At 38.3% G+C, this 13,880-nt stretch overlaps 1 protein-coding gene across 3 annotated transcripts; it reads right to left on the bottom strand.

Moving 5' to 3' along the window:
• Positions 1-1,121: 1,121 nt before the first annotated feature.
• LOC139999023 (serine/threonine-protein kinase RIO2-like) lies at positions 1,122-13,802 on the bottom strand. 3 transcript variants are annotated; one of them, XM_072025298.1, is made up of 9 exons: positions 13,646-13,802; positions 13,305-13,443; positions 12,365-12,481; positions 11,270-11,445; positions 9,212-9,592; positions 7,412-7,603; positions 6,923-7,015; positions 5,533-6,043; positions 1,122-1,439 (listed from the first exon to the last, which is right to left on the bottom strand). In XM_072025298.1, the coding sequence occupies exons 1-5, from the start codon at positions 13,709-13,711 to the stop codon at positions 9,503-9,505; spliced, it is 588 nt and encodes a 195-aa protein (XP_071881399.1). In that variant the 5' UTR covers positions 13,712-13,802; the 3' UTR covers positions 1,122-1,439; positions 5,533-6,043; positions 6,923-7,015; positions 7,412-7,603; positions 9,212-9,502. The 3 variants fall into 3 exon arrangements, with proteins under 3 accessions (XP_071881399.1, XP_071881400.1, XP_071881401.1); XM_072025299.1 differs by lacking the exons at positions 1,122-1,439; positions 9,212-9,592; XM_072025300.1 differs by lacking the exons at positions 1,122-1,439; positions 12,365-12,481.
• Positions 13,803-13,880: the final 78 nt, after the last annotated feature.

Genomic DNA, 13,880 nt, shown 5'->3' with positions numbered 1-13,880 from the left:
GAGCTATTTGCATCAGGAAACAGCCCTACATACCTTGATAACAATCACATTTAAGATTTAATTGGACTTCCTTACTTCTGTCACCAGACCTTCCTGCAGCTTTGATGCTAAAAGAAACACTTATCTATTACATCTCTGCTCCGGCCTGCCATGCTTTTAAGAATGTATACCGCTGCTAGCTAAGACTAGTTTTTTTATTGTAAAAGCAAAAAGACAGAAGTTGAAAACTTTCAAAGCAGAGCATGCTGCAAGACAGGACAGAGGCTGTAATTCTCAATAGACTAAAAGCTGATTTTCAGTTAGGGTAAAGTAGAATATAGATAGTATCAGGTGTGAGTAAAAAATCAACCTCAAATCCAAACTTCCTCATTTCCCCAGCCAAGTAAAAGATTTAAAACGTTGCAAACTATGGGTTGATGACAAACTTTACCATGTCATACGTCTCTAGGAAGGCTCTTCACCTAAATCACAGATACATCAAGATACTTGTTTTTCTAGGTCTTCAGAGACCCAAAATAACATAAAAAAAAACATGGTAATATTTTTTAAAAAGAGAAGTTCAGAATGCTCACCACTTTATGTAAATTGTTAAATGAATTAGATTTATTGGTAACTGCACAGCCAAATTCAAAACCTGAGTGACTGCCAGATCTCTACAGCACTGATTTATTCCTTTTCTCTTATCTATAGATCTTTTCAAGATCTATACAAGATCCTGGAGTGAAAGGAAAAACAAGTAAGAATTGCTTGGTTCAAAGAATGTACATTATCATGTTGTTTGATGATCCTTGTACAGGTTCAAAAGAAATTTTAGAGTGTTAAAAGCTATCAGTTTTTATTTCCTTTTGATTTTTAATTAAATCAAACAAATATCTGTTTGTAACCTGAGGGCAGAATTTCACATTTAAATTTTATGTTGTAGGAACAAAGGAAAATTTTTAAAGAGGAATCCTCTGCACATCAGAAGATTCTTAATCTATACAAAAACAGTAAAATTGACCTAAAACAAGATACTGTTGGAAATACTGTACTTAAATGATCGTACCTAGTACTACTAATTTATTTTAAATCACAGTCGATATTTTTAACTAGGAACACAAAATAAAATCATGCAAACAAAACCAGAGGAACCAGCGTGATGTTTATTAGTTTCCAAAAATACACGGTATTGTTAAGAACTTTTTCCTCCACTGTATAAAAGGATGCTTGGTTATTAGGTAACTGTTTTAGCTGTATGTACTGTGAGTTTTCTCATGTTCGGTGGCAGCTATGATAAATTATCCCCAGAAACTAGCTGCATCCAAGCTTGACTTAATGTTGTGCATATTTTCTCGACGTTGTTTGGTATAAACGTTTGCCTCTCCTTTCTGTAGTCGTCGCCTCAGAGCAGACTTCTGCTGTTTTGTCAGCTGACATTTTATCTTCCTTTTCACCAGTTCCTACAAATAAATAAACAATTCAGTATCAGAAGTTTTTGAACATCATTTAGTACTAACATTACCATAATGATACTGTATTCTCAGTACTAACATGAACATGTGGTAGTGAACCTGTCGAGAAGACCACCATGCGCTGAGCAGCTGGTGATCCACACCAGGGTTAACTCGAGTTTGCCCAGGCCTGCCCTGTGCTGTGCTGCCCATACTGTGTGGCCCCAGAACCCCCTGTGGGGCTGCACAAATCCCTTGGCCTGGGGCAAACTCAGCCAGCTTCTTGGGACAGAGGAGCCTGCAGGCAGCTTCCGCCTGGTTCCAGTGATTACCACTGCTCTGTGGTCTTGCCTTTATCTAACAGAGCAGAAAGAAGTTATAATAAGAACTTCACCTCTTCTCAACAGCAGAAATTGAGCAAGCAGAGTTGTTTCTTTGTAAGAAAATCATGTAATTATCTCAACTGAGTGAAAGGGGAGAACCTCTGCTACAGACAAGGTCTACAGTATAGCTATGTGGTTTGGAGTCAGGGTCAGGGCTCTAGCATTTGAAGGGGTGTACGATCACCTGTGCTATTTTTTTTTTCTTTTAGCGTTAGCTCTAATAAAAAGCATCTTAGGTGATATCTTGCAGAGTTTAGGTGCCTTTCATTCAGGAATCATAATGAACCAGTACTTTTCAGTGCAAAACATATGCCTTCAGCACAAATGATAATGTCCTGTGTTTGGAGATTTGACAAACATCTTGTAAGTAGAAAAAGGACCAAGAGAGTTTGCTCCAGCACAAGGAGAGATCTCCTTGTCCTTATCACAACCCATGAATATTTTTTACATCATCATGTTTTCTCCCCCTTTTTCCACCTGAGGACAGGGCTAAGAGAAGCATGGAGGAGCTGAGGTACCTGCTGGTGCAAAATTACCCCACAATCTAGTAACATTTCTTTTGCATTTACCCCAATTTCTCTTGCCTTGTTTTTTGTTTATGATACTGTCAGCACATTAAGTAGTAAGTTGGTAGTTAAGTCAGGAACCAGAAAGAATTCTTTTGGCACTGTTTAAAAACTGCTGTGACTAATACAACTAAATTATGCAAATACAAGGTAGTAAATAAATCCAGGTACCCAATGCTGATTTCAGTAAGAATGCTGTAGTAATTACATAGTATTCACCTGAATAGTAGTTTCCTAAGCTTTACCACATGCAGGTTGACTATCAAAAATGTGAATAAAAAGAGTAGTATAAGATCTGTCTTTCTTTCCTCGGAAGCTTAGCAGAACTCAGTATTTAAACAAGAGCATTTTGGAAATTAAATCTGTGAATGCTCTTTAAAAATATTCCAGAAGAAATTCCTGAGGAAAGCTGGTAAGAACTAGTTTAAACTGGGCCACTGATGTTTTTCTTCTGTCAGGAAGACAATTGTCATCCTCTGCTTTTTATAGGCAGAGCTCTGAAAGAAGGCTTCTCTACTTCTCCCACTTCAGTGGACAGATGACTTCCTTCACAGTTCATACAAGGCTCGCTAGAAGAAACTTTGCAATACAAATACCAGATATTTTCACTATGCAAAAATGTAAATTCACAAAATACTACTGCTCAACCACAGCATGCAAGTCTCACTAGTCTCTCCATCATCCTAAGCCTGACTGTAAGCAAAATGAATAAACAAATCTATCATTTATTATTTAAATTTTTGCATAGTTTGCATTATTTCCTATAATTAAATTGCAGCAGTCCCTACAAAGATTTGTACAAGCACAACAAGACATTTTATTTTGTCTGGAATAGCTTATTGTCTGTAACTCATAAGGCTTTCTTTTTGGCACAGTCACCCAGCTATGACTGCACCTACTGCTATTACTGCTATTGTTCATACATGCCCATATGAATTCCTTCTGTGTGTTTAATCTGGAAACCTGCTTATGTTTTAATGTGTTTCTTCATTGAGAAAGCTATATAAACAACAGAGAAGTGCTAGAAGCAGTAACAGGCATTGGCTCTAAGCAGCTCAGTGGGTCTTACTGCAGTGCCTTTTGTGTTTTTCGTTTTGCAATCACGTTCTAATGTTACAAATAGCTCATCATGCATATCCTTTCTTTAGTTCTAGTATTCAAAAGTTCAAATAAGATTTAACAATGGGCAGAAACATTTTACTTAGCGTAAGAGCATATAAATGGAAAGATTACACAAAGTAAATTGACACAGGATGTTTATGTGGCTGAATCTCTTGAAAGCTGCTTCTGCTTTTATCTTTCTTTTAGAACAGAATATTAGGTACTTAAATGCCATTTGAATATTTTAACAAGTTCGATGTGTCTGCCTACAGAAAAAACATGTGTTCGCTAAACAATCAGGAAGGTTTCTACAGTGAGTGACCACTGCTACCACCTACTGGTGTACAGAAATATAATTTCAAATAGGGATCTATAGGCGATTCCAAAAGAAATCCTACACATTTAGGTTAGCAAACTGAAAGGGAAAAAATATGTATCGCATGGATCAGAAGCCAGGCGATTCCTAGCATTTATCCTAGCATTTATCCTAGCTCTTCTTTACTTCATTTCATAATTCAAGGCTAATTCTTTTTCTCCTTAATAAGGCACAAGGCCATGTCCTACAGTAAGAACAGGGATGACTAACAAAAGTCTCTCTTTCCTTCACACGAAGTCCTGTAAAAGTCTTACACAACTTGCAAACATGCTGTTCCCTAACACATTTATTTATGCATAAAACTGGCCTTTCTTCCATTTAAAATTTAGACACACTCTTTAAAATGTGATAGAGGTAGCCATACTGGATAGTATACTGAGTAGGGATGAAGAAAGATGTAAAATTCTGCCACAAAGTATTGATTTATGTAATGCTGAAAGTCAAATTCATATTGCCAAAGACACCATGACTACAATGAATTCATATCTATGTTTCAGAAATGTGGTAAGAGATATGTTAAAAAGACAGATGAAAAAAGGCCAAGTTAAATCTTTACTCACGCATGCAAATTTAAAATACAAAAACATTAATTATGGGCAACAGAATTGATTTCTAGCAACAGAAATGAAATTAAAGTTGCTAATGCCGGAGTAGAACTTTTGTGAAAGAGCAAAGAACAACACATGAAGTACAGCACTGGATATAATTCACTTGTAAACATGTAGAAAGCATCAGACCTATTTTCTGTGAACATGGAACTACAAACCAAAGATGTACATAGTAGTAATCAATTAAAGACAGTTACTGCTAACTACGTATTTGTAAAAATATCTTCAACAGCTACGTCCTAAGATGGTATCAGAGTAAACTAGACAGTAGCAGTAATAATTCCCGGTGGAATGGTTGAACAGCTCCCAACACTGCTGGCTGACGTACTTTTAGTTCTTGTTCTGTGCTCCGCAATATGAACCATACTGTCTTCATTTCTAAAATATGTAAATTAATGTTTTATTCCATTCAGTGAGCATCATGTTTCAGTCATTTTTTTGATATACAATCAAAAGTGCTAGCAGAACATTTGAGTACTACAGAAAGAACATTTACATTTGAAATATTAACACTAGTTCAAAAAACACATTTTATGACAGGAAGGATTATAGTGCAATAGCCACATACATACTACACAAAGTAGTGTAAGAAAAAGAAGCTTCAGAACACTAAAAAGATTAATTCAGATTCTGTACATTGCCTAGGCGTAGAATTTCATGAAAAAGGAAAAATTCAAAAAGAAAACAGGGTATATGAACTTTATATATGCATTCAGGTACATGGGGAGCTTGCAAACTAATAGTTTGAATTTTATATAAGAAGGGGTTAGCTTAAAGGTAAGAAGGAATTTCCAAGTGTGTCAGTAAAGGCATTAAAAGCCACATGGTATGACGTTCAGTAAAATATATTTGAATAATATATTCCAAAGAGCTTGTTCTTGCTAATTTCAGCCGAATGAGGGGCAGAGGCTGAGAAAGAGCACTCTAATTATAAACTCACTTGTCAAAGCTACTTAGCAGCAGCAGCGTTTTAATATAAAAAAAAACTTTTACTCACATTATTACTAGAAATAAAGAAAAAAGAAGAAAATTTCACCACACCACTAGACAGTAAATATAAGTATTTACCTGTAAGGTCTCAATTCCTTATTTAAAGTTGACAAGTCAACCAGATCAGGGCATTCATCGTTGTCCTTATCACTGCTGCCCTCTGTCTGATTTTCAGCAGCATTGTCAGGTATTCTTTTGTGCTCAGAAAAACCAAGTGCACAACTCTCTGCATCTTCACTGGACTTCGAAAGCACAGACTGCCCTTCAACCTTTTCTCAGGCTGAACTCAACTCTGACATACTCAGTCCTTGTGAATTTTCACTACTTTCTGTGGCTTCAGCATCTTCACTGTGATAACAAGTCTTCAGAGGTTCTGCTTTCAGAAACCACTTCATATATGAAGTCTGCATTGTTTTCTTTATCTTGGCTGAGGAAGTTGGCGTTACTTTCAGCATCTTCTACAAATTCCCTCTCCTCTGTTGTATGATCATCCTCATCAGAGCACTCTGGGAAAAGCAGCTCATCATCTTCCTGCATTTCCTTTGTATAACCACTGGCAGCAATCTCTATGTCAAGAGAACTCTCTCTCCTGAAAGAAATAGAAGTGAGCTTTCTTTTAATATATCAAATCATTATGCTGTATTTTGGATTAAAAATACTATCCAGTTAGACTATAATTACCATGCTATTAACAAAAAGAGTATACTCCATTGGAACATAGGTAACATATTACAGTGCAGGGCTTTGGGTAGTTAGCAGAATGTAGCCTGACAGAACCAGACTTTCATACAAGATGATTCCATCTTCATAATCAGCACTTACTGAAAGCAAACAATTTGATTTTAACAAATATAATACTTAAATTATGCTTGTGCAAACAGAACGATGAAGGACATGTTGACACACACACAGACAATTCCCCTTTGAGAAAGGGCTCAGAGTGATATAAAACCCTTTTAACTGAATCAGCTTTGCTCTTAAAATATGTGAGAAAATTGTTTGCTTTTCAAAAGGGACAAGCTACAGTAGGAAAATTTTGAAGATAATATTTGAAGAGGCGGTCACCACATGTACTAGCATTTTGAAAATTAAATTTAAAATTAAAAACTAAGTTAATACTTGATCCCCCAGGACTGTTAAATATGTTTTTAAGAGTCAGAGAAACTAATTCTGTGTCACCGTAACATTTACGGCATTTGGATGTATCTCCTTCCCCTAGCTGCAAGAGGTAAGACAAAGGAGACAGCAGATTTTAAGACGTGCTTCAGTTTTTGGAAACCACTTTTAGTAACTGCCAGTGAAGAAAGTATGTATCCTTTTTACTGTAAGAATGACAAAAATATTTCAAATTGGCTCTTTTTCCCCCTGTTCACTTCTAAAATCATCTCTCAGAGGCATCCATTTTTCTCAGAAAACCAACGTAACTACCATAACATGGGGGAATTACGAGTCAGCTGGCATTTTTTACCTGATATCTTGGAATGATGGGAAGAGCTCACTCTCATAGTTGAAGCATTTCTTAAAAAACTCCTTAATGCAGTTAACATCCCTGTCAAAATACCTGTTTAAAAAATACAGAATTGTAAAAATGCAATAATCAAGGAAATTAAGTCTACTGGTATGACAAACTTTTACTCTACTTTCTTGCCTTTTATTTGAATATTAATAACCATCAGTGACTCGAAGTGAGAAAGTACACGTGTAGGTATACATACATAAATGCAGATTATTTCTATTCATTTCTTAATTGAAAGAAATAATATTAACTGAGAAGCAATTAATTACACATTTATCCTAAGGAGATTTCTACTCATTCATGAAACAAATTGCATTTGTAATGTATGGTGAAAACAGTAGAAAAAGAATTTGAAGCAGGCTTATGAAAACAAATCATGGTTGACTATTTGTTGTTATCAGCACTTAACTGGTTTATTTTGCATACATCATTTGTACGTACCATTCAGCATTTGGATGTGATGTTGATATCATCTGAGGGAAATCAATCATAGTGACATGATCATCATTATCCAGTATGAGATTAAATTCATTGAAATCCCCATGAATCAAACCATGATTGCCAAGTTTTACAATTAGATCCATTAATTCACTGTAGACAGCAGCAGGGTCTTCGATGTGGTGTACTTGGCATCTGGAAAGTTAAATAAAAAAGAAAATATCCTGAACCCTGAAGGAATTAATTTAAAAATATAGACAAGGCATATGAGTTACATCTGAGAGAATGACAGGGTCACAATTTGAGTCATAAGGGATCTCCAGAGGTTACTAGTCCAATACTCTGCTCATAGCTATGTCAATTCTGAGATTAGATGAGACTAATCAGAGCTCTACCAATGCGGGCTTGAAAGTTTCCAGGGATGGAAACATACTGTGCAATCTCCACCACACTGCCCTCATGGGGAGAAAGCTTCTCCTATCTCCAGGTTAAATCCCTCGTTTTAACTAAAGCCCTTTGTCTCTTGTACTCCTATCAAACACGATGGTTATGCTGCCTAATTTAAACAATGGATCAGCGAATTTTTATGTCTGGATTGTTTTAGGTAACTTAGGTCTTCTTGTATTCAAATGCCATTCAAATGTCTCACAAAAAAGTGTTTTCAAGACTAAGCTGGGGATAAGGCAAAGCCAAAAAAAAAAAAAAAAAAGCTTAAAGCACTCCAGAATATACTCCAGCATAAACTCCAGAATAAAAGCAAAGTATATGTTTTGCCCCAAAAGTGCGCAGAATAGACATCACCTTATTTTTACAAGCAGAATAAATAGGCAGCTATCTTATTATACCAGGAGCTGTCAAGAAGCCGTCATTTACAGCTAATTTGTGATATATTTTGGCCTGAATGCAACACTGTAGTGTTATGAGAACATATCAGTTGCACATACAAACAAAACACAATGGAATTCAAGCAGCTCTGTAATAGGCTGCTGTTGAATATTTTCATATTAACAGCAAAATTAATTGGTGACATTTCTTATAGCCAGAGGTCTGTATCATAAAATATATCATTTGTTCTTTGAATTTGGAAGTCATCTAAACTGGTATCTTCTGAGATGCTGATCACCTGAAATAATTTCTCATCTAGTACAGCATCTCCTTCAGAAATGCTTAGTTAAAATTGCAGAACTGGGATAGCATGGTAAGCCTCACCTGCAATGCCCACATGTAACTTTAAAGCTTTCTGTCTACAGGACAGATGTGGAACTATTTAACAAAGGCGGGGAAACGGGATAGAATAAAGTCTTAAAAGGCACTTCTTCAATGTAACTCTTCAACTGTATACTTTGGGATTAATTACACTGAACCTTTGTTACTGTACATTATACAGAGTATCAAATAGCTATTTTGCATTCTGCTATGGAAACAAAACAAGCCATTCATTCACATACAAAATTCAACATTTTTTCATGTTTCTGGATGTTGAAAAACTGAAGAAAAGTAATCTTCCTTGAGCAAAAAACAGCGTTCAATGCACACAAATACATAAAATAAAAAATAAAACAAACAAAAAACAAACACCCCCAAAAAAAATCAACACAGAAGTTCTACAATGGCAACTGTACAAGTTGTAATCCTACCTGAATCTTTACCACAACATGGATCATGAACTGGAGCTCAGAACGTGGAGGATACACAACTCAATACTGAATATTTGATATACTGAATATATCAATATTGAATATCATTGAATAGATAACATATAGAACATAAAAATTCTGTGTAGAAAATGGTTGTAGCACTAACCTCTGTATCACATTGCTCCTCTGATGTATTCCGTACTTAAAAAAAAAAAAAAAGTCTATTTCCACCAGTCTTTTTGGACAAAGAGAGTATGTTTTTAGTTTTCCTTCTCCCACCAATTTCTCCAAATATAATGAAGCAGAACCCTAGCTGTTCTGGGCCTGACTTTATTCATGCTTTATTCAGCATGATCAGAACTAACTCACACGATAAGGAAAAACGTCATCCCTGCTGGCTTACTGAACCTATCGTTGTTAGGGTTTCTGTAAAACAGACTTCAAGCTTCCAAACTTATTAAGGGTAGCCATCAAGGAGTTCCATAATAACTGCATGCCTGTTGTAGTCTACAGGTTTTGGAACAGGAAATCCTCTGTCATACAAAGCCTGGAAAGAGACAACATATTGAAAAAATAAAAGATAACCATTAAGAAAACATTACATACCTGACAAACTACAAATATAAGATAAGCAGTTAAGCACCATTGCGGAAGCAGCATCCTACACATTATTCAACTGCTAACTGTAAAAGTCAAATCATGTGCTTAAGGAGGAAGAGCAATCTGAACTTTCACTACTAACTATGCTTCTGTATTTTCCAGTTTAGTTATCCTGCAGGTGGCAGGAAAACACAACGGGATAGAAAAACAGCAGAATCGTACCTGGTCTGTTAGCTTAAGAAACCACCAGCAGATAATTGGGAATAGGGTGTTAGAAAAAGGTTCAACAGTTCTTGTAAATACAGTTTGGCCTGGTCAGGTAATCCACACTCAGTCTCAGTAAGGCAAAAGTTTCTTCTTAAATATTAATATCCAGTATTACACTACATTAAAGATTAACTAAAGGTAGGCCATAGTATTTTGTAGCTCTGTTAGCTTGCTCTAACCATATTTACCAAATCATTCACTTGATTCACAGAATGGCTCAGGTTGGAAGGAACCTTAAAGACCACCTGGTTCCACCCCTTCTGCCATGGGCAGGGACACCTCCACTAGACCAGGCTGCTGAAAGCCCCATCCATCCTGGCCTTGAACACCTCCAGGGATGGGGCATCCACAGCTTCTCTGGGCAGCCTATGCCAGTGCCTCACCATCTTGAGCACAGAATTTCCTCCTAGTATCTAATCTCAATCTACCATTATTTTAATTTAAAACTGTTACTCCTTGTCCTATCACAACACTCCCTGAAAGAGTCCCTCCCCAGCTTACCAGTAGGCCCCCTTAAGTACTGCAGGCTGCTATTAGCATTCCCTTAAGCCTTCTCTTCTCCAAGCTAAATAACCCTGACTCTCAGCTTTTCTTCACAGGAGAGGTGCTTCACCCCTCTGATCACCTTTGTGGTCCTCCTCTGGGCCCACTCTAACAGCTCCACATACTTCTTGTGCTGGGGGCCCCAAACCTGGATGCAGCACTCCAAGTGGGGCCTCACAAGGGCAGAGCAGAGGGAGACATTCACCTCTCTCCACCTGCTGGCCACTCCTCTGTTGACGCAGCTCAGGAGGCTGCTGGCCTTCAGGGATGCAAACAAATACTTCTGGCTTATGTCAAGCTTTTCATCCACCAGAACATCCAAGTCCTTCTCTGCAGGGCTGCTCTCAGTGTGCTCTCCTCCCAGTTTGAAACTCATCGCTTACAGACCTAACAAATACTCTGTAATTATGTTTGTGGAAGTGATCCAAATAGACAAGACTAAAATACTAGTAGATACTTCACAAATTTTCCCTAGCATATAGTCTTTCCTAAGACAAGGTTAAGTGAAATGGCAATAGTTTATTCACTGCCTTTATTAAGACTCAGATGACTGGACAGCTTCACCTGAAATTTTATGGAAATTGCTTCAGTTCCATACGACTTCCATGGCAAAGTTTGATTTTGTCACTTGAAAGTATACAAAATGCATCAGCACTGTCATTCTCTGAAATGTATACTTTAAGTCCACTAAAAAAAACAAATAAAAAGCATACACCCTAACATATACTGCAAATATGAAGTGATGAGAAGATAATCTGAGAAGTACATTCCAGACTATTACATCGTTGTTAATATGGTGCAAACAACCACCTACCTTCATGTAGGCAAACTCTTTCATTGCTGCTAGCCGGGATAAATACAGCCATGACATTTTGTGCCTGTGCTTATGGTAGTCACGCTTATTTTTCAGGCTGCGAAAGGAAGTTCTTCCAAGCCTGTGCAATTTCATTGCAAACTGCTGCTCGTCTTCATTTGCAACAATATAAATATCTAGGAGAAAAAACAGCAGCACAGATCTGAGAAATAAATGGTATCTGACAGGTATATAATGCAACAGTGCAGTGAGAAATCGGTTGCTTGACTTCTTGTAACTGCTATTTCTGGAATAGCAAAGTCTACTACACTTCTTTTAACAGAAAAGACAACCAAATTTGTATATTATGTATTACAAATCTGAACAAGAAGAAGTCATTGGTGAAGAGATTATGCTGCTCCACTAGTAGAATATCATAGAATCATTACGGTTGGAAAAGACCTCCAAGATCATCTGGTTGAACCATCCATCTGATCTGAAACATATTTCAGACTAGGGGATAAGAAGTAACTTAATGGCACACTAGAAAAGACTTCTCTTGACTGGACAGAAAACTCAAGGTACCTCTTACTTTAAAACAGTGTTAGCAATTGGCTATGTTTCATTTTTACCATTTGTCCCCAATAATCCTCTTTTTTTTTTTCGTCATTTTTTAATGACAAAAGACATGCAGTGCCAAATTACAATCAACATATGAGCATGAGAAACCAAGATAGCACTCCAATAGTTTGGACTGTATATTACTTTTTTTTTTTTTTTTAGGTGGGATGAAACATTTGATGTTAATCTTTTTGACAGAAGGCTTCAAAATTCTTTGCAAGTCACAAGACAACTGTCACCTGTTTGCAAAATACCTTTTAAGGAACCATCCAAGAATTGTACAAAATGGTCAAAGTGGAACAACACTTGTGAAAAAAATCAGATGTAGTCAAGACTCACACAGAACTTGAAGTGACCATAAATTTTGGTGTTTGACAGATTAACTGATATGACTATCCAAAGGTAAATTCACCAAGTTTCCAACAAATTAACAAAAATACAGACCCATTTCTTCTAAAAAAAAAATTATATACTGAAAACACTTTTTTAAATTACCTGATTCTTTGCCAACACCCATCTGGTTTCCAACAGAACTGACGACTTGCCGGGAAGACAGAGTTCTCAAGGCAAGGTAATCATATCCTGCATTAGTTAACCGATAGCCCTGGACAGCTAGGAAAAAATAAATTACACAACATTTCATTCCATATTATGCATGTGTTTCTTTTAAAAGAAGTTTCATTTTGGTCTCTCTTTTTTTTTTTTTCCTGCTTATGGTACACAACACTCAAATAGTATTTTCACTGTTGGCTAGTATCAACCCAACTTGACAGTAAGTTTAAATTCGTGCAAGCCTTTTGAAAACTAACTGGATAAAAAGTAGACATTTTGTTAGCCCCTTGGTAACGCAGGCAGTGACAATGGTTCAAATTGCATAGGATTACTTTGAAAGATGATTACTTAGGAGACACGGCAAGGATTCAGGATTGTTTCAAAGACCTAAACCAAACCTTAATGGTCTGAAAAACGGAGACAAAAAGGAGATGAATTTCATGAAGACTCCCACATTGTGCTTGCAAAGCCAGATGCAAGTGCAAGACTAAAGGAAATCCAACGCTACTAACAGAATGGGACAGAATAAATACTACTTTAGTGATCGTTCCTGACCGGCTGAAGGTATAAGGCTTTTGCAGTCCGCTCCAGTTTGTCTGCTGTAAGACTGTAACACATTTGGGCTGATCCCTATGTGAACTTAAATACTACCTTAGCTAACAATTATTTATTTTATCCACGAATTTGGACGAACGAATCCATGAATTTCAGAAATCACCAACACCATTTGTTGCTGAAGGAGTTCACATTCCCTAGCTAGCCCCAAGGCGAGACGGGGCTCACAAACGCCCCGGACACCCGAATGACCAAGCTACCGCACTTCTGTGGCGCTGAAGAACCGGGAGGGCCGGGAGGAGGCTCCCAGCGCAGGCCCCACACTCACTTTTGGTCCGCTCGTAGGCCAGGAGCTTGTGCTTGGCCAGCTCCCGCAGCACCTTGTTGCAGCCGCCGTGCTTCAGGCTGGCGATGGGCGCCACCGGGCTGCCAGGCACGATCTCGTGGTTCTTCATGCCCATCTCCACCTGCCGGGGGGCGAGAGGGAACGGTCGGCGGCATCAGCGGGGAGGGGACGGGAGGGGAGGGGGGGAGCTGCGCCTTGCCTTCCCTTCGTTCCCTTCCCTTCCCTTCCCTTCCCTTCCCTTCCCTTCCCTTCCCTTCCCTTTTCCCTTCCCTTTTCCCTTCCCCTGTCCCCGTCCCGTCCCGTCCCGTCCCGTCCCGTCTCACCGCGGTGAGCACCCTGAAGTGCTGCCCGCTGAGGTACCGCAGCACGGCCACGTTCAGCTTCCCCATGGCGGCCGCGCCCGCACCCCCCTCACAGGGCTGGCCGGCCTCACGCGGACGCACCGCGCATGCGCACGCCCCCCTCTCCCCTACCTCGCCCTACCGGCGGAGCCTGTTTTGGGTCCTGGCAGCTACATAGAGACGCGTGTCCTCCAAAGTATCTTCGCATACCGAGCCG

This window comes from Anas platyrhynchos, chromosome 18 (genome assembly GCF_047663525.1).
Source record: "Anas platyrhynchos isolate ZD024472 breed Pekin duck chromosome 18, IASCAAS_PekinDuck_T2T, whole genome shotgun sequence".
Taxonomy (NCBI): Eukaryota; Metazoa; Chordata; class Aves; order Anseriformes; family Anatidae; genus Anas; species Anas platyrhynchos.
The sequence above is the reverse complement of the archived record's forward strand: the minus strand, read 5'-3'. Positions and strand labels throughout refer to the sequence as shown.